At 43.3% G+C, this 25,882-nt stretch overlaps 1 protein-coding gene across 1 annotated transcript in view; it reads right to left on the bottom strand.

The window, feature by feature from the left end:
- Positions 1-25,882, bottom strand: part of NUDCD3 (NudC domain containing 3) — a 54,915-nt gene that overhangs the window by 14,446 nt on the left and 14,587 nt on the right. The window contains exons 3-4 of the mRNA XM_053367329.1: positions 11,658-11,790; positions 5,209-5,352 (exon numbers count right to left, since the gene is read on the bottom strand). Of these exons, the coding sequence (XP_053223304.1) occupies positions 5,209-5,352; positions 11,658-11,790 (277 nt within the window). The remainder of the gene's footprint in view (positions 1-5,208; positions 5,353-11,657; positions 11,791-25,882) is intronic.

The following is a 25,882-nucleotide window of genomic DNA, read 5'->3' on the forward strand; positions in this document are numbered from 1 at the left end:
AATCAGTTTACACCTAGCAATGAGTAATTTAATTCTGACTTAATCATGAGATTACCCTGCCCTGCTGCAATCTTTGGGATTTTTTTTCTTCTGAAGTGCATACTACAGTTTGCCATTATATATAAACCATAGCTGTCAACTTGCAGATTTTAAAATAAGGGACCAGCAGCCTTGAAAATAAGGGACCAGCAGCCAAAATAAGGGACCTGCAGCCTCACCTGTTCCAGGCACTCCAGTCTTCCTGTCCTCCTGCAGTCTGGTCAAACTCATGCTGGTAGCTCCGAGAACACTGTCCAACCAACTTTGTAACCAGAGGTTCAACTGAATAGAATCTGAATCATATGCACCACAAGGCCTATGCAGCCTCAACTTAAGATGGCTCCCTGGCCTGGCTTTGCACTGCAAAGTTTGCAAAAGCACGTGCAACAAAATGGCGTCCAGCATTCAAAAACCCCCTCAGCTTGCATTAACTAGCCACACACAAGGCATGCAAGCTCCACCCCCCAGTCGTTCTTAGACTTCTTATTGGGTGAGCAACACAGCCAAGCAACACAGTTGGAGCCTCCCTCCTCCCTGGCCGGCAGGAAGGGAGGGAGAGGAGCTGCTTCCTTTGAAATTTAAGGGACATCATTTGAGGGACATCCATCAATAAGGGACAGCAGCGTGACATGGCCCTGGAATAAGGGACTGTCCCTTCAAATAAGGGGCACTTGACAGCTATGATATAAACTGGAAAGCTATAGATCATCCGCAAATTAGGACTAGTTCATGCTAAAGAGAAGGGGAGTAGTTCAATTGGGAACACTCATGGGGAGAGGGAAGTGACTGAGCCTAGAGCACATTCTTCTGATAACATGGGTTTGAATTCTGGAAAAGTAATCTGGATAGCAACCTTCCTCACAGTTCTTCTCTCAAAGCATGCACTTCTATAAATACTATGAACTTGCATAAGGTTTTTATTCAAAAGATGTTGCCCATAATAATCTTGTCAAATCACTCCTCTCAAAGCAAATATATATATAGTGCACAGGATGTATTCTTTAGATAATTTCCAAAAGAGGACAATAAACGTGGCATATTATGCACGAACATTTGGAAAGTTTTCAAATTAAATTTTTCCTAAATCAATTTTTTACTCAGCTGTTATCAGGCAGCATTTACATGCTGCAGGAGGACATTACACTATAGTTGATATTGGGGTTCCTCCCCCCAAAGTGAGATGCTGCTGCCATTGTAGCATCAGGTGGGCTGAGTCTATTTGAACCTGTGGAGTGGTTTATTGAACTGAGCCATTGGGACATTTGTAACTTTTAATCTTGTAGGAGGTTGCAATGACCAATATGCTGTATGCTGTGATGCTCTTTGTCAGTTGTATAGTTCTGTTGACCTAAAACTGAATAAAACATTTATATATATATATATATATATATATATATATATATATATATATATATATATATATATATTAAAAGATGGAGAGAGGTTTTTCACATACATTCTAACCAAGCAGGTTTTTCCCGAGAGCTTGGAAAGGGGAGAAACAAAAGTGTTGTGCCCAACACCCAGCACTGGTTGCTAAAAAAAGCTCCTGTGAATCTATTTTCGTCACACTCTTTGACACACTAACTAGCGTAATGGAGAAGGGTCACACACAAAATTATTATTTACAGGACCAGAAGTTTGGAGAAGTTCCTTGTTCTCCCTTGGTCTTGGTTCTTGAAGCACAGTACTTCCTTTAAACAATTCTGAAAATGCAATTTCCTCTTAAATCTGCAGTGCTTCCTTCCTGTCTAACAAGGTTTTCATTCTGTCAGAAAACAACACCTAGTCTACTTTGGGGAAGGAAGGAAGGAGGGAGGGAAGGAAGGAAGGAAGGAAGGAAGGAAGGAAGGAAGGAAGGAAGGAAGGAAGGCAGGCAGGCCTCACTGCATCTATGACAACCAGTTCCATGATATAAGTTGCTAGAGCCCCCAAACTCTAAACTGATTGTGAAGCCAACAAGAGAAGAAATTTTCAACTGCTTATGGAGTTTTTCCACTGCTTCCTACTAGTCATCCTCTATACAAAGAGGTCCAAATGCCAACACACTTATTAATTAGCAGATCCAATTAAAATCAGGCATGTGAGTATTTTGATTATCCATAAGGCTACTTATGAGCATGGATTCTAGAATTTAACATCTTGAGTCTCTTGAACCCAGGAGGGGGAGGGGCAAACACCAGTTGGATTGTCCACTCTCCCGTCACATGAGACAGACAGACACCTTCTCCTACTGGAAATCTCCCAGTCATCTTTTTTGGATAATGCAATATCAAACCTAAAGATGATGAAGTTAACCACCAATCATTGCAAAAGATGGTAAGTCCTCTAAGCTGGTCCTAGGGCTGGATCAAATGACAGCTGAGTCAGGGTAAGATAAAAGCAGTAGGCTGAGTGGGTTTAAGGCATTAAAACATGCTGCTTTTCTAGAGGTCCTGGAATTCTTACTGACATTAGCAACAGCTCCCTGAAGGAACTAACAAGCATTAGTCACTTGATTTAAACCACACAAGCAATGGTCTTAGGATGTTTTCAGCCGTGTTGACATTTTGCCACTGCTTTATATCATGGGATACAGTTCATAAGGTATCTAAATACATTTTTGGGAGTCAGAGAAATACATGGATATTATGGTAACACCATATGTTCCCAATGGTGTTTTTTTCTTTACTACATTTCTTATTTCCAATCCCGGCAAGCAATCAGAAAAGTGAAAAATCAAAATTTGAAGCCAACTCCTGTGTACTTGCCTATCATCCTAGAGGTATCATTTGCAAATTAAACGCGTGGGCAGACACACACTCAGCGGCAAAACACAACACTACCAGCACATTACAAGAATGCCTGAACAGCTACCAATAGTAAATAGATGACATCACTGAACACTGGAGGATAGCTTGCCAATGCACTGCTGCAAGCTAAATATAATTATATGAAATCCCCTCCCCAAATTAATCCGCAGTTTTTTGTTGAAATCCTTTCAACTCATTTAGGGAGAAATTCACTGTCCACACTGTTGTATATCCGTCTCTGAAAAGTGGAATGAAACGCAACACTTTAAAGGTAGGCAGTAAACTTGCCTCACAATAGTACTATTCCAGAATTATTAGAGTACACAAGAATAAATGATCAGAAAAATTATGTTCCTTATATGTCAGTGCAGACCTGCAACTAATCTAAGTCACCTGAAACCACACTGAGAACGGAAAAAGTTAGATCCACATCTAGGAAGATGCCAGGAGGACAAGGCCTGCAAGGGCCAATTCTTGGGCCTCCATCACACCGAAAATGCGATAACGGGCAAAGACCTTCATTTGAGCAGCATGTGAAATCAAGTGCCACTTGGCTAAGGCCTCAGCAATTGCCTAATTATCACTTCAAAAAAAGAGCTTGCAGCAGCAGATCAGGATTGCTGCAGCACCTGTCATTAGCACCAACTATCGCTCATTAAACCCAAATTTCTTAACTTAGCCGAGCCATGCAATTTTTTTTCTTCTGCAAAATTTTCAGTAGATACCTGCAACACCGCCCCCCCAAGCCCACCATTTTCTCCTCTGATGTTTAAAGGTAAAGGTAAAGGGACCCCTGACCATTCGGTCCAGTCGTGGCCGACTCTGGGGTTGCGGCGCTCATCTCGCTTTATTGGCCGAAGGAGCCGGCATACAGCTTCCGGGTCATGTGGCCAGCATGACTAAGCCGCTTCTGGTGAACCAGAGCAGTGCACGAAAACACTGTTTACCTTCCTGCTGGAGTGGTACCTATTTATCTACTTGCACTTTGACGAGTTTTCGAACTGCTAGGGGGCAGGAGCCGGGACCGAGCAACGGGAGCTCACCCCGTCGTGGGGATTCGAACCGCCAACCTTCTGATCGGCAAGTCCTAGGCTCTGTGGTTTAACCCACAGCGCCTCCCACGTCCCTCCTCTGATGTTTAGGAGCACACAATCAAGACACTGCACCAGAGTTTAGAAGAAATCCCAGACCCAAGGGAGGCTGAACCAAAAAATGCCTCAGCTCTTTCTTCCTTGCCACCTTCATGTCTGGAACTCCCACAACACCTTCTTGTTGGCACCCCCATCTCTCTCCTGCTTCAAATCCCTCCTAGTTCTCCCCTTGGTTCTCATCACCTACTGAAACTAAGCCCAAGGACATGGAATTGAAAGGATGTTCTTCATCTGTTTGGTGTCGCATCTTTCTTTCTAGCCTTCCATGCATTCAAGTTTAAATTGTAAGCTCCTAAGGGCAGGGATCTGTCTTTGTTTTTACTCTGTAACACAAACAAGGATGCTGCTGCATTTTATATATATAAGAAACTGCCATGGACTCAGGTTTTACGTGGAAGCCACAAGCCTAGAGCAATTGTTGCAAATATGGGCTAAAAAACTGTCTTGTAGGAAAAGCTTGTAACCAAGCTTTGCATGGAGAAGATCCCAGTTCCAATCAATGGCACCTCCAGACAGGACTGGAAAGATTCCTGTATGAAACCTTAGAGAGTTGTGTAAGACAATGCTGAACAAGAGAGACCAGTGGTCTCATTTGGGATCGTGCGGCTTCTTACATAGCAAGGTTTACCTAAGCCCAAGGAGATACGTTTCTGTGTACCGCAAACAAAAAATATCCGTTCTGATACTCCCCTATTTCTGACCATCTGTGCACTGAACCAGGAGATTTAATGTTATTGTTTACTGTATTTTGACCCCACCATTTCTCCTAGTAGCTCAGGGTAGCAGACACAGATCCCCACCTGAGGTTCCCCAATGAGCTTCATGGGCATTAAAGGGAGATGAAAGTAAAGATAGGAACTAACAATAAGGTCAAGTGCAGAATAAGGGCTGAAGTAAGAAGCAGAAGGAAGCATACAGCCTAAAGTTAGAGCAACAGCAATCCTCAAGTTAAACAGATTGGGCCCCGATCAGTGTACTGACGTCCATGCAAGAAAAGCAGTACAGCACATGCAAAATAGTAAGTGTATGGAGTGATCTTCTGGTGCAGCTCATTTGGTAGCTCTGTAGCAGAGCTAAGGAAGCAATGTCTCTGTTCCAGTCTTCAAGAAGAACTCTTGGCATTCCCAAATCAACCCAGAAGCAACCAAAGCTCAGAGACTTTCGAGGGGGAAGCAGACATGTACCGAGAACACACATGGACAGTGAAAAGGAGAAGTTGTGCTTACGAGGATACACTTTCCTGGTTCCAGACTCCAGACAGAGTTCTCTGTGTTGATCTTGTGAGTGAGGGTGCCTTCCATGAGCACACGCGGCCCACTTCCCTCCACCACAGCCACGCAAATTGAACTACTACCGATGTTCACAGAAACCTGGGGGGGGGGGGGAGGAAAAACGATAGAGAAGAAAATTAGAAAGGTAATTTCACCCTTTGTTGCTCCTTCCAGATGACCTGAATGGAATTACAATGCGGGACAAACAATGAGGTTTACAGTAAAAGGTAAAAGTACCCATGACCATTAGGTCCAGTCGCGGACATCTCGGGTTGCAGTGCTCATCTCGCTCTATAGGCTGAGGAAGCCGGCGTTTGTCCACAGACAGCTTCAGGGTCATGTGGCCAGCATGACTAAGCCGCTTCTGGAGAACCAGACCAGTGCATGGAAATGCCGTTTACCTTCCCGCCGGAGTGGTACCTATTTATCTACTTGCACTTTGACGTGCTTTCAAACTGCTAGGTGGGCAGGAGCTGGGACCGAGCAACGGGAGCTCACCCTGTCGCGGGGATTCGAACCGCTGACCTTCTGATCAGCAAGCCCTAGGCTCTGTGGTTTAGACCACAGAGCCACCCGCATCCCAGAGGTTTACAGTGAGTATCTTAAAAAATATCTTATCATTTGTTATCTTGCCTTTCGTTTTTACTATAAAGGGCCCAGGGCCACTTAAAAACACAAAACACAACACAGGTTTTGTTTTAAAAAGAACAATGATGGCATAGAGAGAGACTAGGACTAAGAAGACCCTCTCAGAGAAGGAAAGCTATAATTAAGCTGTCATTTCCACCATTATTCCAAGGGATAGAGGCTTTCTAAAGTAACCCTAATCATTCTAAGGGATCGAGTCAAAAGTAATTTCTATACATTAAAATAACTCTTTAACATATCCTAGTGGAATTCCTTCAGTTAACAACAAACAAAACAGAGTGTAAATTATGGGGGAAAGCCTGCAAAGCTTTCTTTCACTGATATAGACATCGGGTCCAGGGGTTCTATGATCAGTACCATGATTGTGTACAATTGTCATGATGAACAGCGGCGACTGTCATATGGCAAATCCAGCAAGATATGTGGGGCAGGTGACTTGCCGCTTGTCAAGGGAGGCAAGGGCAATATAGTACTGCTGCATATTTGGTCTTCCTAGTCCTATATTTGGAAACATGGTGATGTGTGGTGAGGAAAGAAACTGACTCTCATACATGGTCTTCCTATTGAAAACTAAAAAACCCTACCCACCCCCCTAAAAATCAAAGTCCTTAAAAGCAGGAGTTTGCAATAGACATGCTTGCATGTTTTTGAAGACTTTATTCAGAGTTTGGATCTCACTTGAAATGTTCATGTGCTATCATTGTTTAGGTAACTTTTAGTGACTCATCTTCTCAGAGTAAGAAGTAAACAGAGATGGAGACTGCTTCAGTAAGTAACTGTGTCGCAACTGCATTTGAAAGATGGAAAGAACTAAAAATAAAACGGGACACTTTTGAGAGATAATTGTCTAGAGCAGACTATCGAGTCTTAGAAGAGATGAATACCTTGTGCAGCAAGCCAGGAATGGAAAAGTAGGTTACTAATCCAGAACTTAGAAGAAATATGTATACTAAAAAGGGTTGTGTGTGCCTGCAAAGGAATGTCAGAAGGAGCTGCTTATCTTGCAACAATTTTGTCTATTTTTAGAAAATGTAGTATTAAAAGAAGCACTAACAAAAAACCAAAACATAAGTCATGAGGATAATCTTAGAAGAAAGCCCTGGAGAAATGGGAGGAGGAAAAGATGATGAAAGGAAAATGAGCTATAGGGCAGAATTTATCATTATACTGTAACGTGCTATGCTTTTGGGACCCGATTTTCGCTTTATTGGCACTGTCATGAGCATAGTTCCTTCCAGAAAGACAGCTGAAAATATTTGAGGACCATTACTTATGCAGAATGAAGAAGCAGCAATGAAGCCCCACTCTGACCACAGGAAGTTCTGTTTAGCAGAACCCCAACTTATGAAACTTTACCTTCCAGTGACCACAGTTCTTCTGCTGACCTAGTAAGAACTAGACAGTTAACCTTTTGTATATGCATAGAATCACAACCCTGCAACTGTATTGGACCAAATAACACAGCCTTTTCATCAGATTGGCTGGTCACAAAGAATTTTGATCACTGGACTGGACAGACTGCACACCTTGCTTGTATGCTGTGCATGACACTGTTGTTGCAGGCCAGGTTTTCACAATCAAAATAAAGTTCCTTGCTTCATTTATCACCAAACAGCAATAGTGGACTTATAAAAGTGTTATAAACAGGACACACTGCTATTATGCTATGATTTACACTTTTTTGTGCACTACTGAGACTATGTATACTATGAAAATGAAGAGCCCAGGGCTCCAATAAATTAACCTTGACAGTGAAAAGGATTAAAAAAGGGTGCAGATTTGACACACACAGAGCTCAATAGTTGTAGCAGCATTTCTTCAGCTGGGCAATTAAGTGCTGAGCAGGCACACAGGGGGAAGGAGAACGCAGTTATAGTCCTTTCTAGCCCCCTCACAAATGAATGCCATTCACAATGCACATCTGGAGGAGGGAAGCAAACCCTACTGTGTTTCAAAAAAGCAGAACAAAGACTAAAAACTTGAGATTTTGGTTCAGCTATAGTTATCACTCCAGTTGTAACCCACAAGGACGACACATTTGAAGATGTGCTGTAGCTGTGCAGGAGGCAGTGCATTTTCAAAATGTAGAATCAGATGTTGAAGCTTCAGTTAAGAGAATGTCACAGGCCTTAGAGAGCTCAGAAATTAAACCCAACACTGACTTGGCTTTCAACCTCAATTGCTTCTCACAGAAATGTACCCATAAACGCCTACTGAAAGCACAGAAACAAGTCAACAAACTACTCTCCCCAAAATGAGAAGTGTGTGCGTGCTGTAAGCAAAAGAACTATTTTCTTCTAATTTCATGCTTTCAGTGAACATCTCAGAAACTGAGATGACAGGATAGGGTTAAAATAACAAAGGAAACCCCATTCCCTGTTCTTTTTGTTCTGTTGCACTTTATATAAGGTAAACATAGCATTAAAAACACCAAATCAAAGGGCCAACAATGATTGAAATAAAAGCATGTTCAATCAATTTAGGTTTGTATTTTAATAAAAAGAACAGTGCTAAGCTAGTTCTGTTTTCTGATTACAAAGATTAGCCTTCCTTCAGTGAAACTGGGTTGCTGTATGGCAGATGGATTCATATTCAGGAACACAAAATAAAATGAGATTGAAAATAACATGAAGTGACTACATCAGTTATCAAACTGTGGCTTTCAGGGACAGTAAGCGTACTCACTGCTCATGCTAGGCTGCTCATTAAAATAAAATAAAAAAGGACTGAGGGTGAAAAATAGAACCACAAGCTCTCTATGATTTATTGCTGCCCCCTTTTCTCCAAGCTAACTGAACCTTTGCCATTCCTGCCTAGGTCCCTCTGGGCTCTTTAAAGAAAATCATTCTTCATATAATGCATAAGTAATTTATGGAGTTTTCTGCCACAAAATATGACAGTGGTCAATGGCTTGCATTTCTGTAAATGCAAATTTATAGCAGACAGGCCTTATCAATAGCTATTGGCAAGGACAGCTTAATAAAGTCTACATATTCAGAGGCAGTCTGACACCAGATGAGGGACAAACAGTGGAGTGTGTAAGCATCCAGCTGGCCATTGTGAGAAACAGAATCCTGGTGTAGATCAATCTAACCCCGGAGGGCTCCTCCTTATGTTTTTCAGCGAATAATAAGATATCATGGTTCACACACAATGCTAAGCCATAGTTTAGTGTTATATGCATGGGTACTGGGTTCAAGCACTCCCCCTTCCGTTATCCTCCACCCGCTGAACTGCAAGGAGATTGGAAACTTTTGCTTCTGCTTTCAGCTAATTTATTCATTAGGCCCTGAGAACTGTGGTTTGTGATAAATATGGTTTAGGAAACTAGCCAGGATCATTAACTACAGTGTGATGTATGGTTTTGCTTCCCTAAACCATAGTTAACGCTAATCACAGTTTGTCCAGGTTTGGATATAAATGAGCAACCACAGGCAGTGAAAAGCAGAAATAAAATTTTCAATTCCCTCCTTGCGGCAACTCCAAAGGAGTGGGGAAGGAAGGGAACACAAGACTGATGCTTGCTATTGCTCGTGCACATACAACTGAATCATGGTTTAGTGTACCATGTGAACACGCCCGATGTGTTTGTATTTAATGTCATGCAAGAACAGGAGGTTGGGAGAGAAGAAAAAATGCTGCAGATTGATCCCACGCAAGGATTTAAACAGAGGAAAATGCAAATAAACTAGCCATGAGCATGGCAAGTTCACAGCAGGAAGGGAAGTTTGTGCTTTATTGCACCCCCTGCCACGCTTCAACATCTAGGCCGACATTCTGAAATTTTGCTTTGTCGTAAGGATGATAAATAAATTGCATTTTGAGCTTCCTCAACTAGCTGCCCAGTTACTGTTAAGTGTGCTATCAACTCTTACCCCTAGGTCTGTACTGTCAGTGTCAATTAATGCTCCTGCAACAACAGGGCTATTCTGACATGACAAAGAGCTGTGTAGGTTGAAGCTGATGTACAAAACTAAGTGTGCTCAATTCAGCTGCCCTGAATAAACCGAGGGGAAGAAAAACAAGCCTTTTTTCCAGATGGAAAAACACACGCACACACAAAATATCACTCCTCCCCTCCCTTCTTTTAACAGCTTCTCTGATAGCAGGAAGTGAAAATAAGCCCTCACTCTAACCACTTCAGTCAGTAAGTCCGTCTGTGTACGTCTCTTCAACCTCCCCCTCAATAATGGGGCTGCAGTAGAGAGATGCCTCTCTCAGACTGACAAAATAAATTACATCATTCTTCTGTCCAGGGGAAAAAATATTATGTGTGTGTGCGTGCCTGTGTGCTGAGGCAGAGAGAGAGAGAGAGAGAGAGAGAGAAAGAGAGAATGAGAATTAAAAGGGTGCGGAATTTCCACCATCACCACCTGGGAGCCCTTAATGTTACAAGCTACTAAATAAACGGGGAGGAAAGAGGAACCTGTGAAGCAAAGTTAGTTTTCTTTTCTGCAACCATCAGGCTTAACATAAACACGTTGGGCTTCTCCACAGCAAGCTGATCACATGAGGTTTATTGATGCTGGCCTGTCTTCCATGGAGAAAGTTGGATAGCGAAGCATGCTTAGACCAAGGAAACCACATGGAGAAAAAAATATATGCCTGCATTTGCTACGTGCTTCAGCAGCAGATACTGTCTCTATCTGCACGCACCCTGCAAACAGTCTTTGCTTGCAAAATCAGAAGATTCTCCAGCAAGCAACAATTAAAAATACTTCACACTCCACAAGGCATGAGTCCCAGGGAACACAGCAGAAAAGGAATCCTGGAAAATAACATCCCCCAGGAAAAACCATCTCAACCTCAATGAGGCTGTTTACACAATAATGGTTTGATATCTTAGATCAACAACACTGAGGTGATAATCATGCAAAAGGTACACTTTGCTGATCAAGTTGGGCTTTTGCACTGTGGTTTTATAGAGAAATGACAGACAGCCAGCGGAGATGATAATCCTACGGTCATTTTTCCTTAGATAAAAGAAGCGAATCAGGACCTGGCCACAGTGCAGTGACTTTCAATTCACTTTACACATTCAAGGAGGGATGAATCTGTGTGAACAAGCCAGAAACAAAAGGGGGGGGGAACCTTGGGTGGTTGTCCCAAGGCAATTCAAATGTAATATTTATGGGTGCAGACAAAAATTGCAGGTGGTCATGAAGGTGGTCTCCCTGATTCAATTTTAAGACTACTGCAAACTGCAGACTAGGACTTTCCTATTCTGTCCAGCAACATCCACACACTACTGCCAATGCTAGCTGGCAGTCGCGCTCTCCTGGGTGTCAGGCAAAGGATTCTGCTAACTGGTGATGCCAGGGGTTGCCATTTGTTCTACCACTGAGGAATGGACCCTTCTTTTCTTTTGGATCTCTAAATTTGTTTAGGTACAGGTCTATTTTGCATAACTATGCAGAGATTTTTTTGCGGGGGGAGCAAGAAATGTGCAAAACGTTCTGCTGATAGATCAGAAGCAGAGCTCTGAAGTGTTTGGTTAAGTATGGAGAAGAACATGCAGAACAAGGAGCGCCCTGCTAACAGCTGTTTTCTACAGGCCTCTCAGCTACATGCCTGCATTCTGCTGCAGTCGAAAGGCAATTTGGTGTGGCCCTCTGGTGGACAGCTAGAGACAACTACAGCATGAAGTATGTTTGTAGTGACCCAGACCAGCATCTCTGTCCCATGCAGGCAAGATAGTGGGAGAGATTCTCACCCACAGTGGACCACCCAACAACCCCGTTCCTCATTATTATTACCTGCTTGCCTTTCAGAATGTGCTTGGGCACTGGGACTTTAATCTCCAGATCACTGTAGTCTTGGGACCAGGCATAATTCTCCCGCACTGCTCCATTGTAACTGTCAGGATTTGCCTGGAACTGCTCCTGTTTCCTGGGAGAAGAGAGTAAGAAGCTGGCTATTAAAATGGATGAACGGAAGTAGAGTCAAAGACCAAAGAAAAGCAAGCAAACAAAAACAGGGACAAGCTGCAAGCGAAAGCCTAAAATGGTGCTAAGGTCTACTCTTATGCACCCAAGGAGAGCTCCAGGAGCCTCAGTGGACAAGTCCACATGCCTTTATATCAACCCTAGGATATCCTTTTCACTCCGATATGGCATGGGTAGTGCTGTGGTCTCTTGGGCTTGCTGGTCGCAAGGTCGACAGTTCGAATCCACGTGACGGGGTGAGCTCCTGTTGTTCTGTCCCAGCTCCTGCCAACCTAGCAGTTTGAAAGAATGCCAGTGCCAAGTAGATATATAGGTACCGCTGCAGTGGGAAGGTAAACAGCATTTCTGTGCGCTCTGGCACTAATCACAGTGTCCCATTGCGTCAGAATTGGTTTAGTCATGTTGGCCACATGACCTGGAAGTGCTGTCTGCAGACAAACATCAGCTCCATTGGCCTGAAAGCAGAGATGATCGCCGCACCTCATAGTTGAATCTGACTGGACTTAACTGTCCTGGGATCCTTTACCTTTTGCCTTTACCTCTATTAGATAACAGGGAAAACAGCATGAAAAAACTTTTCCTCTCCCGACCCCCAGCCCCTCCCCCAATATTTACCTTGCATTTTCCATCATGCTAATCCATAAGGATGACAAATCTGCTAGGTTAAACTGAGGAGTGCCAGCTGTTGTGCCACTAATGACATTTGTATTAAAATGGCCCCAGTGGCTTCTCCAGAGAGCTAAGACTAGCAAGTCACCCTTTCGTTGCCTCCAGTGCCAGAAAGTAAAGAATTGTCAATGTTGTGGGGGGCTGGAGGGGGGGGGAGGGAGAGAGTTTGTATTTCACATCATGGGACTCAATCACACTAAATGCCCCCCTCCCCACACAATTCTGTCTAGCTTTGGGTAGCCTCCAGACAAAAGAAAAAGGTTAAAAATAGACGAAGCAAAAGGACAGCTGCGGTCAGTCATGGTAATGTGGAAAAACAACAAGAGGCAAATGCTTAAAAACAGGGACAGGACAATGGAGGACAGCGAACTCCGGAAAAAAAAAATAGGCAGGCAGCACTAACTTTACACAATTTATTACTTTTTTATGACAACTGGATTTACTTCTACTATTTGAGTTTGCTGAACAGGGTGACACATGAGCCATTGCGACAGAAGATCGGAATGGCATGGCCGGCACTCGGTGCTGCCCTTTCCAAGTCACTGGAAAGTAGGTGCACACACTCCTTGGCCTGGTATCACGCAGTTCCAGGATATAGAAGCAATCTCAGTTTTCACAGAACAAGCCTCTCTACTCTCCCTGCTCCACCTCCCAATGCGCTCCCACAGGTCAAAACAAAGGTATACCTAAGGAACATCTCCATAACACTAAACAGGTTCACACAGTCCATTCTTAAAGCATGGAAGGAAAAAGAGGCAAACTGCCCCCACAACCCCATCCCCATTAACCCCCCCCTCCCCAGTTTCACCCCCCACTATTCCATCACACAGCACAAAACTTGGCAAGCCAAAAGCCTATACTGCCTACCAGACTTCTACAAAAATAACGAACTCTTGTTGACACAAGAAATACAAGACAAACTAGGGGATTATAAATATGAATCAGGGAGCTTGAAACTCAAAGTATTTAAGAATGAAGAAGCTCACGAGCACCAATCAATCCTCTAACTTTAGAAGAACAAACATTAAAAAGTTTGCAGCAGGCCAGGGAAATGTTTGGGCATTGCTTGCCCTTAAAATGATATGACTGAACAGCAGGGTAGTCAAGTTGCAGGAAACATCAAATTCTGGATGGTAGAAACTCAAGCAGATGGTATAACCTCCAAAAGAGTCCAAACTGGGTGACTAGGCAACAGAATGGCAGCTGGAAGTACAGCACCCTAATTTTACCTTTCTACTGACAATGTATAATTGGCTCTGAATATCCAGAAACGTTCTTTGTCATAGTGGAAAGTTCACTAAAAATGTCAACTCACTGTGCTGCACCAGTGAAAAGGGCAGAATCAGTGTAAGGAATTATTAGGAAAGGAGCAGAAATAACATCATGCACCTTGCCATTGCAGTACAGGCCTAGCTAGAATACTGTGTACAATTCTGGTTATCCCCATCTCAAAAAAGATATTTCAGCTTGAAAAGGGCAGCTAAAATGATCAGAGTTAAATCATCTTCCCTAAACATTTTGGGGCCCTGTAGTTTAGGAGAGACAATTAAGTGGTGGGCTGGGGGGGAGAGGAGAGGCCTCTCAGATCCTGAAATGCTTAGTCAATTTATATGCTCAGACAATAGCCATGACCAAATTTTCCTTGGTGCTCCATTTGCTTTGGTTACTTGGATCGGATTCACACTTTCCATGATAGGGCTAACATAGTTTTCAAATTATACTTTTTCATTGCACTGTATTTATATGCTGCCTATTGACCCCAAGAAAGGCCCCCAAGGCAGCTTACAAAGAAATATACCTGCAAACAATTCAGGTAGGTAGCCGTGTTGGTCTGACACAGCAGAAATATATTTTAAAAAATTAAAAATTGTCCAGTAGCACCTTAGAGACCAACTAAGTTTGTTCTTGGTGTGAACTTTCGTGTACATGCACACTTCTTCAGAATGCAAACAATATAAATGATACACATTCAAAACAAAACCTTAACATTCCAAAAGCCAAATATTAAAATCCAAATGCATTCTTGTTCCTTCCAAAAAAACGAAAAGCATCCCCCCAGAAAAATGTTGAGCGAGCAAGAGGGAAAATGTAAGCAGCACTTTCTCTTTATAAGGCTCCCAGGCAGGGCAGTGGGGCAAAGCAGGTGGGGAAGCTTGTCCTTTGTGGTTCCAGCAGTTTCTCCCTTGTAGCAATAGGCTACAACAGGGCCACCCATCTAATGTCACCATGACATCAGTAACCCAATAGCGCTTGCTGTAAGAGCCAATCAGTGCTATCAGGAAAACTTGTTTGGAGCAGGGATCCACTTGCACCTATCGGGGCTTGCTGTCATCGATGATCAGTGCCAACAGCAAGCCACACTTGCCAAATAATAACTGGGAGCGTCCTTTAGGACTCCCAATTGTTCCTTCGGCAGCCAAGTCTTTGCCTTCTCTCCCAAGGAAAGCTAAAAGAAACCCTAGTTTTCCACCCTCAGCCTCCACTTACGGACCATAGGACTTACTATTATAGCGATACATAAATCCGCTTTGATAAGGCATTCACAAAATGCAAGGATTACCAAAACAGGTCACCAAATTGACCTCTAATCGACAATCCACATGCATCAATCCCTCTAACAGGCGACTGAAGTGGCTTGTGCTGATCACTAGGGATGAAAAATGGGCCCATCCTGTTAAGAAACTGAAGGTGACTGCACAATTATGTTACTGCGGAACCCAGGGCAGTAACAAGCTCTTACTCTTACTTTGCAACAGTAAAATCCAGTCTGATAGATTCGCCCAGCACACTGCTCAGCTCAGAGGAAGTACATCAAGATCGCCCTGTCTGGCTAAGGGATGAGGCCCGACCCGTGCAGTGCAATTTCAGCTTAGAAAGAAAGAAATGGGAGAAACTGGGGGACTTGAACAGAAAAGTCTGCTGGTGGCTGGCAACATTTTGTTTTAATTTTAAAATAGGTTCTGAAATGGAGCAAGGATAAGGAGGGTGCTGGAAGAGACTTTGCAAAAGTTCTCTCATTGGAGCTCCATTTCCATGGAGACAGTTGTTATGGCAGCATAGAACAAACCTGGCTGATTCCAGCTTCCTAAAATGCCTAGAGACTACAGGAGCCAAAAGGGCTGGAGGACAAATAGAACAGAGAAGCAGGGGGAAGCTATCAGATTTACAATACTCCCTCTCTCTCTTTCCTGGTAAGTGTAATGGATTTCAGGAGGATAAACGGACTAATACTCTTTAAAGCCTGGATGACTTTGAGAAGCTTCAGTTAGTGTTGAACACAACAGTCTGCCTCCTGACAAATCAGGAGCACATGGCACCCACATCAGGTCTTCACCATCTGCCAGTCCTGCCTTTCTGTTGATTTTCAGACATGTATCTAGTTGCTAGTTCTGACCTATAAAACCCCACAGAGGGCACTAAAATATTATTTCCTTACGCACAGGGGACAAGACAGGCATGCATGGTCCCTCTGAAATTAGAAATCAGAGTTATTTAGTCTCATTGGCTTATTCGTTATTATATCTAGGATTTTTCACCATGTTCAAAGGCTTGGATTAGAATGATTTCAAGTTTCTGCAGGAAGCAAGGAGAAAGAAGATATTAGCATTGTTTGCACCAAGAAGCTGATGGATTCTGTTAATTTCCAGAGGCTATTCTTCCAAAGGCCTAGACTCTCTAAAGTAGGGAAATGGCTTGGTCAACTGACATGTTCACCCTGACATGTCTTAGCTCAAGTTTTTCTGAAGGATTATGGGAGATGAAGCAGTGAGGTCTGCAAAGGCAAGAGTGGTGGAAGACTAGCCTCAAATTCAACCAACTGTAGTCGACAACTAGGGCTGCCTGCTTTATTCGGTTTAGTTGGCAGTCAACTAAATCAGCTGACAAATTGATGAGGGTGAAATGTAGCCACAGTGTGGCTGATTATCAAGGGTGTAAAGACACATTTATTTTTTAGGGTTCTTGTATGATTACTTTAACCACAGTATTAAAGATCACCATGTATTTTGGTTATTAAACTGTCAACTTTGCTTACGTTTTCTTTAGTATATCTAAAAGCAATATGTACTGAGGTTTTGATGGCATGCACATTTCCTGAAAATGCAATGCGTTAAAAAGGCACATGATCAACACACACACACACACACACACACACACACTTGGCAGTCCTACTTAGAGCCTATGTAAAGACATATTTCCTGCAGTGAGGGCAGCACAACTGTGCACCCTAGCAAAGAAAAAATGCTTGCATGTGCTCCAGCTTAAGATTCCACTTTGATTTTATGTCCCGTGACTGAAACATCTGGGCCCTCAGCTAAGTACTGTTGTATGAATCACTTTCAGCTACGGTAACCTGTAGACAAGATGCTTAGAGAACTGTGTGGCCTGTTATTTGTTCCCTTTATAACTACATGCTAGGACCTCTTTTAAGGAAGGATATATTATCCTCCGTATAGTTAAAGCTATGATTTTCCCAGTAGTGAAGTGAGAAGCTATGGTTTTCCCAGTATGGAAGTGAGAGCTGGACCATAAAGAAGGCTGATCGCCGAAGAACTGATGCTTTTGAATTATGGTGCTGGAGGAGACTCTTGAGAGTCCCATGGACTGCAAGAAGATCAAACCTCTCCATTCTTAAGGAAATCAGCCCTGAGTGCTCCCTGGAAGGACAGATCCTGAAGCTGAGGCTCCAATACTTTGGCCACCTCATGAGAAGAGAAGACTCACTGGAAAAGACCCTGATGTTGGGAAAGATGGAGGGCACAAGGAGAAGGGGATGACAGAGGACGAGATGGTGGGACAGTATTCTCAAAGCTACGAACATAAGTTTGACCAAGCTGCGGGAGGCAGTGGAGGCAGTGGTGCCTGGCGTGCTCTGGTCCATGGGGTCACGAAGAGTCAGACACGAGTAAACAACTAAACAACAACATATTATCCTCCTTTAAAAGGGACAGTAGTAAGAGGAAACCTTCTGAGACTTTAGATCAGGCTGCTCAACCTCAGCCCTCCAGATTTTTTTTTTTTTGGCCTACAACTCCCATGATCCCTAGCTAGCAGGACCAGTGGTCAGGGATGCTGGGAATTGTAGTCTCAAAACATTTGGAGGGCCGAGGTTGAGGAAGCCTGCTTTAGATATTACCAGCTGTTACCCAGTGTTATCCTCCTTCCTTTATGCTAGCAAGGAGGTGGGCAGCGGCTGTGTAACTCTGGGCATGTCTAGACTCAAGGTTTCTTTACACATTCCAGTCTAGCTTCTGACCAACTTTCAGGTCTGAAATTGCTTCGGCAGATTAAGTGCTTCAGAAGTCAGGAGAAGAGTTGTGAAGCTCACTGGGTCTCCTTGGATCAGTCATCTTCTCTCAGCCTAACCTACTTCACAGGGTTGCTGTGAGGATTAATCAAGGAGGGGGAGAACCATGTACACCTCCTTCAGCTCCTTGAGAAAAAGGTGGGATGTAAATGCAATAAATAAGAGCAGCCCTGCTTATTTTCCAGGGACCCTTATACCATCTGGTACCAATGACCATAGGGACACGGGTGGCACTGTGGGTTAAACCACAGAGCCTAGGACTTGCCGATCAGAAGGTCAGTGGTTCGAATCCCCACGACGGGGTGAGCTCCCATTGCTTGGTCCCTGCTCCTGCCAACCTAGCAGTTCGAAAGCACGTCAAAGTGCAAGCTCATCTCGCTTTATTGGCTGAGGGAGCCGGTGTACAGCTTCCGGGTGATGTGGCCAGCATGACTAAGCCACTTCTGGAGAACCAGAGCAATGCACAGAAACACCATTTACCTTCCCGCCGGAGCGGTACCTATTTATCTACTTGCACTTTGAGGTGCTTTCAAACTGCTAGGTTGGCAGGAGCAGGGACCGAGCAACGGGAGCTCACCCCGTCACGGGGATTCGAACCGCCGACCTTCTGATCGGCAAGTCCTAGGCTCTGTGGTTTAACCCACAGCACCAACAGCGTCCCTATGGTTCTGTACATGCAGCCTAAACAAAATAAAGAATTCATTCCTCAAATCTCCAACAGCTTAGGGCTTGTAAGTTCCACACATTAATTAAGCCATGCTCAGGGTTTGGTCATCAATGAGGGAAAATACTCGCAAGTATCTATCTCCAAGTTCACCAAAGAAGTGGGTCCCAGACTGCACCGCAGGCTTGATCTGAATGTCAGTTTAAAAAGACTCATTTTCAAAGAAGTGGAATTCCTCTAGCACAGAGGTAGGAAGCCTCAAGCCCTGGCCTCAATAGTCTCCCTAGGTCATGTCCCCTATAGGCCCTGCCATCCCCAGCTCTGCTCTGCACCCTCCTCAAGGGCTTTGACTTGCTGGAATGTAGCTGCACACTTAATTGCGATTGTGTCTCTTGCTTGCCTGGATGAAAGATAAGAGAGAAACTTTGGGCTTTTGGATGGCTGGAATGCAGCCTACTGCACAAAAGAGTCACATCTACAGGTCCACCCACTTTCATCTCTCGTCACACTCATGGGTGACCAGAGAGGAAAAGCCATGCATTTTTGCAGACCCACAAGCAAAAGCAGAAATGTGCAAGTGGCAGATTGGGAGCTGACAAGCCTCAACGGTACCAGAAATTGCAAAGCAAAGCTATTGTAAGAAGCATCAGAATACTTGGGGGGGGGGGGAATCTAGAACTGGACAGATGCAGGGTGGCAAGCTTGTTTGTTAAGAAGCATCTTCAGAACAAGAAGAGTACCCAGGGTGCTTTAGGACAGTGATAGCCAACTTGGTGCCCTCTGGAAGATGTTGGGACTCCTGCTCCTATCAGCCCCAGCCAGTACAGCAGATGATCAGGGATAATGGGAGCAGAGGTCCAATAACATTGGGCTACCCATGCCTTAGGGGAATGAGCTGCTGTTGGAACCTTTACAGACATTCAGGGAATGCATTTCTGGGAATCAATCATGCCTGTGCTGGAGACAGAGGGCAAGAAGGATGTCTACCCAGAAGACAGACCCTAGGAAGAACGATCATGGCAATACAAACCACCTGCCATGCCGGCCACCTAAATAAGAGCAGAAAACCGCAGCAGTGGCCAAAAAATCAAAACTGTTGAAACTGTAGGAGGAGAGGGTTGGGAAACGTCAGCTTTTAAATAAAGGGTTCAGCATTGCTCAGACTTAGCTGATGGTAGTGGGGATGATGGGTGCGTCCATGTGTTCCGCCTTGTTCTATTTTTGCTTCAATGTGTCATAGGGTGGTGGTGAAAGCTTGCTTGCTTATTTATTTATTTATTTATTTATTTATTTATTTATTTAAACCAAACATAAGCACCAACAAATCTGGTGTTCATCTCCTTTCAACAGCCATGCTCATTTGTATCTATCGTTCTTTCTCCTCCTCCAGCCCAAGAGTCCACAGGTACGATGTGCCACTGGTGAGCACAGTGTTGGGGAGAATTGGCATCCTTCTCCTGAGTTTGGAGGAGAGAAATGACTTTCCCAGACAGTATGTAGAGCTGTGCAGATGCATGGAAAGCAGTGAGATTCCTTGCTGCTTTTCTGAGTGCGTGAAACTTGGAGCAGAGCAAAGCTGAGGAGGGCAGCAGGGACTTCTTCATCCTAAGTTGCCTGGATTTGAGCACCACAGGACATCCAACAAAGCACTGTCCTTTCCTCAGCAGAAAGGGGGAGTCAGCTGTGGCAAGCACAAATATTTCTTGACTTCTTGTTGTTTAGTCATGTCTGACTCTTCGTGACCCCATGGACCAGAGAACGCCAGACACTCCTGTCTTCCACTGCCTCCCGCAGTTTGATCATTTCTTGACTACCAAGGCTCAAAGTTGAAGCCTAGAGTTGCTGTCCCTCCTGATTTCATTCATTCATTCTGTGTATATGGCACAGAACTTGGAATTCCCGAAAATCTTCATTTACCTTTAAAAAGAAAAAAAGGTTCCTTCCCAAACTCATGATTTGATGCAAATAGTTGCAGATCTACGTAACATGTGTAAAGTAATTTCAGCATTCTGGAGCAGTGTCAGCCTGCGGAGTTCTGTTCTTCCCACATTGCTCCCCGGCAGGCCACTTTACTGCTCCATCTTCATTTCTTCTTGCACATTACTAAAATACTCCAGATTCTGCAAACACGGGGTTCCACGTTTAGCTCTGGCAGCAGTAACCACCACTAAGCAGAATCAACTAAGCAGAATCAAAAGATTCTGCAAACACTTAAGAGATGCTCTTCGGAACATGCAAACTGAGCAAACGCATGTAAAAAACAACAACCTGGCATGCATAAATGCTATCAGCTGACAGAATTCAGCATTTAGCACATAATGCCTGGTTAATTATTTTTAATGCAGATTTTTCTTTCAAAAAACAAACATCCTGAATAGCCCCCAATATGCATTTTTGTGTTTTAGGAAAGATTCCTTATAGTATTAACAATGACTTTGCTCTCTCAAACCACCTGGGACCTGACATATTTTGAGTTTGCATGCTGCGAAAGGTTTTTATTACAGTGGCTTAGGAACCATATTAAACATGCAGGAGATTTCATATATGGACAGGACAGCAAATGCATGGCGGAGCCGGGGCGTGGTGAGGTTGTCAAAGTTATACCCAAAGCCAGCAGAAGACATTCTCCAAGATGTTTGGAAAAGGTATTTGCCATCATCTGCTACCTGCTCCTTTAAGTTAGATATGTCAAGGGTTACAGCATCATCTGCATAAAGTAATAAAAAGAGTGGGCTATTGTTTAAATAAGGAGTATGAGTGGTTGCATTTTGAAGAAATAATGGTAGGTCAGATAGAAATAAATTAAATAGGGTAGGGGCCAAGATACAGCCTTGCCTAACTCCTCGATTATTCAGAATAGGACCTGCAAGTCTACCATCTTTTGATACTTTAACATATATTTGGTTATTAATGGACATCTAATACAGGAAGTTAAGCACTTCAATTATCTGGGAATCACATTCAAAAATAATATGAATTGGAATACACATATATGTGCTGCAATAGCTAAGGCCAAAGTAACAGCCCACCATATTAAATCCTATTTTTTTTCTCCAGTAGGAAACAGATTTATTCCAGCTGTATTGCAAGTGATTGACATGAAACTCTGTGCCCAACTTCTATACGGCACACCAGTGTGGATTTCAGGTGACCTCAAGAGGTTGGATAAATTTCACGCATCCCTTTTGAGGTCATTATTAGGACTTGCAAACTCTGTAAAATATGAAACAATATGTTGTGAGCTGGGAATACTGCCTTTATCAGTAAGGGCATGGCTGAGGACCTTGAAATATTGGATCCTCCTGCATTATAGAGCCCTATCCCCTAATACTATACTTTACGATCTTTTAAGTGATAGGGCAATCTACAATCTATCAGTGATTTGTAGGAGAAAACTGGATTCGATAGGGCTCACTTTAACTGATTTTGAAATCTCTGATCCCAAAGATATATGGGAAATTATCAGGAAGACCCTCACAGAAAAAAGTGTTCTCGCCATGCTTGAGGTTGCAAAGCGCAGCACCTGCTCTCCTATTCACCTAAATCTCCCTTTGTGTAGAGATTTCCAAAAGGGATACATGACAAATCTGAAGAAACATGAATCGTGTAGGCTGTTTATGTTGGCCAGATTTAACATGTTTCCCTCGGCGGTAGTGAGAGGAAGATACTTAGCTATCCCAGAATCAGAGCGTCTCTGTAAATGCAGAAAACAGGAACCCGATACTCTAGAACATATATTCTTTTCCTGTGATTTTGGCAGTTATGCCAGAAGACAATTATTTGAGGCCCTAAAATTTAATGGACAGTTTTTTACACAACCAACTGTTCAGGACCTGCTGGCGGACAGCGATGATAAAATTACTTTAATAGCGGCTGAATTTTTAAGTGCTGTCCATGAAGAAAGAATGGGCCATGATAAAGAGACTTAGTGGTTTTAATGGTAGGTGATGTTGCTGTGTTGTATTATATTATTTATGTACATTGATTTATTTTTTGGAGTTAAGAATAGGACTGGGATAAATTGTGTTCGCTGAGCCCGTATTTTATACAGTCTGTATATGATGTTTGTTTGTTAATGTGAGGTGTGATATGCCTAATAAAGGATTTTGAATTGAATTGAATATGTCAAGGGTTAAACCTGCATGCAGGGCATGAGTCCTACCTACAGCAATAGCCCCCATCACACATGCCCAAAAAGGTTCCTTCATCACTTTTCTGTTGCTTAACGAGCCCCTCAAATCAGCCCAAGGTTTATTTCAAGGAGGGCAAAACAGAAACCCCTGGCTGCCACTAGGCTGTCCCCAGGCACTTGAACGTTTTTTATCTCTAAAGCTACTCATCCAAACAGGAGTGAAAAGAGAAATCTTCAAGATTTGAGGTTGCAATCCTAAACAAGTCTACAAGGAAATACTTCTCACGGAAAACAGTAGACCTGCACAGGGCAGGTATCCTTTCAAAGGAAAGGAGTGGGTCCCAGATGCTGTGCCCACTTACTCTGGGTAACCCAAAAAGCACAGCAAGAACACTGAGTTAACAGCAAAATGATTCAGCTAAGAAATAACCAAGTTTCAAGCTAGCACGAAAACTGCATGAGGTCCTTTCATAGGCCTTCTCAAAGCCAGCACGTAGGAAGCCTGGCATTTCACAGAAAGGCACCCTGCATAGCAAAACAGACTGGAATTTATTTCAGTGGTCAGGCATTTAAATCATCTCTTTGACAGCAGCCTACGGCAAGAAGAGCCCATCAAAGTAATTAACTGGGAGGTCAGAAATGCAAAGGAATGAACCGAGGACAGTAAGGAACATTTCATACGAGATATTCCTATTGATAGATGAGCAGCAATGGAAAGCAACTAATATAGTATTTTTCCTGAAACTGGTTCTTCCTCCACTGTCACCTAGCAATGGGCATTCCACCAAGGTATCTAAACTAGTGCCATCCCTGTTGGTTGTTAAAAGAAACATAACTTTAAGAACTGGTGCCCGAATTTGCTTGTTTCCTTTCTCCCGCTCCATTCCTTTTTCCTTTAGAATTTTAAGGCCATGTGTTTAGATTTTTATTGACTTGCAAGCTGCTCTAGGAGCCTTTTGGCTCAAGAGAATAAATACATGGGTGTTGCACCAAGATTCTAATAAGACACTCCAGACTTCCTTGTGCAAGGCCACAGCAGTACTCAACACTGCTAAAAAGCCACTAAAAAGCCCCTTAGAAGTCTGAACAGCCCCTTAGAAAGGGACCATGGGTTACAAATCAATAAGGTTAATAGAGCGAACGTGTCTCAGAGAAGGATACAATAGCACCATCTACTGGTGATCCGAGGAAGACACAAAGGCTAAGAAAACTTATTTGGCCATGAGTCAATAAAGAACGTTTTTGCTACTGCAAGATACGGGGTGTGCAAATATACACCAAAAGGACTCACATGTTTGCACATCAATTGGACGTACCTATAATGCTCACTGCCTGCATGACACGAGGTTGTCACTGCTACAAATGCTGGATTGTGTTCACTTATGGCTAGGGTGGGGAACCTGTTGTCCGACTACAGTTCCCACCAGCCCCAGCCAGCATGACCAATGGTCAGAAATGATGCACGTTGTAGTCCAACAACATCTAGGGGGCAGAAGGTTCCTCAGCCCATTAGCTAACAACATTTGGAGGCTCAAAGCTGCCCAGCCCTGACTTAAGGACCCTGTGGTTCCTGTTATACATCCAGTGAGGCTGGATCAGGATTAGGACACCACACGTGCTGGCTTTCTAAAGTAACCTTTCCGTTAATTCTTTTACAAACCAGGGAATCATCATGTTTTCAGAATTGCAAGCAAGTTACGTCACGTTGCAAAAGAACACAACTTATTATTTTCAGCTCATAGATGTGCTTGTCAATTGCATACGACTTGTGGCAGAAGAATGAAAGCTTCCTGATTTCATTTATGGCAGGGCCTGTGTTAAGGACTTAACTTTGTTGACACTGAATGGCTAAAATGCTGCCTTTAGCACAGGGGTAGGCAACCTAAGGCCCGGGGGCTGGATATGGCCCATTTACCTTCTCAATCCAGACTATGGATGGTCTGGAAATCAGCATGTTTTTACATGAGCAGAATGTGTCCTTTTATTTAAAATGCATATCTGGGTTACTTGTGGGGCATGGGAATTCGTTCATTTCCCCCCCCCCAAAAGAAAAAGTTTGGCCCACCACATGGTCTGAGGGATGGTGGACTGGCCCACGGCTGAAAAAGGTTGCTGACCCCTGCTCCACAAGTCCACTGACAGAAAGATGGACTCCGCCATCACTAGGAAATTTGGGCCAAAGGAAGCGCTTTCACTGCTCACACAATGCTTACATACACAAACTACCAGAAAGGAGACTTTAAAGACTGTATCAATACATTAGAATTAGAATCAGGCTTTTCACCCAAGGAGGACCAATTTTATTTTATTTTTACTAACACTGATTTCAATGGGGGCTCTTTTCAAACCTAGACATCCTGAATTACCCACTTCTAAAGCCACAATGCTGCATTGAGGGAACCAGAGTTTGTTTTGGAGAGGGTTTCACTGAAGCTTCTCCATTTTAATGAGCAATGATTTTAAGCAAAGAAACCATGTTTTATTTAAACCAAGTCACACGCTGTCCTCTTGCCTGCAGCAAAGGGAGTTTTTTCTTGGTTAACAAAACAGCAGGAAGAGAGAGAGAAATGTAGGTTCAGTTGGGTTTCATGTCCTCATTTCCAGAGTTAGGCACCTAGATCCCAAAGCAAATAATTGATATGGAAGACATGATACACTCAAGCTCTGCAGCTGCATTTAGATTTCCAACACCCGATTGAAGTTGTAAGGCTTCATTATTACAAAAGAAAGTTATGTGCCTTAAATTTTTTTTCAATGGAACAAAAGCACAATCCAACCTTACTCACTGGCCACCAGGAACATTCCTCATTACAGTATTAATTAATTAATTAATTAAATTTATATACTGCCCTATACCCGAGGGTCTTATATACCCACCCTATACCACTCAGGCACAAGATACAGCATATTTTAGGAAGTCAAAGCTTAATTTATAGCCCTTTGCAGCCCCCCCTTTTTTTTACTGGGTGTCAAACACAGCCTGAGGCAATGTGGAATCCAAGATGAACTCAGTTGTGGTCCCTGTTTGATTACAAATGAAAAATACATTTCAGAATCATGTCCTGACAGTTTGTTTTCAAAATAGATGTATAAACTATGCAAGTTACCAGCGCCAATTCAAATAAAACAAGCAGCATCGAGTACAATATCTTATACTGGACCCATTAAAACAATGGAAACACATTCTTAGGCCCAAGTGGATAGGACAGAAAAGATGCTATACATTCAGGATGATATCAAACAATTGGCTCCATCTTGTACCCCAT

Source organism: Podarcis raffonei, chromosome 15 (assembly GCF_027172205.1).
Source record: "Podarcis raffonei isolate rPodRaf1 chromosome 15, rPodRaf1.pri, whole genome shotgun sequence".
NCBI classification, from domain to species: Eukaryota; Metazoa; Chordata; class Lepidosauria; order Squamata; family Lacertidae; genus Podarcis; species Podarcis raffonei.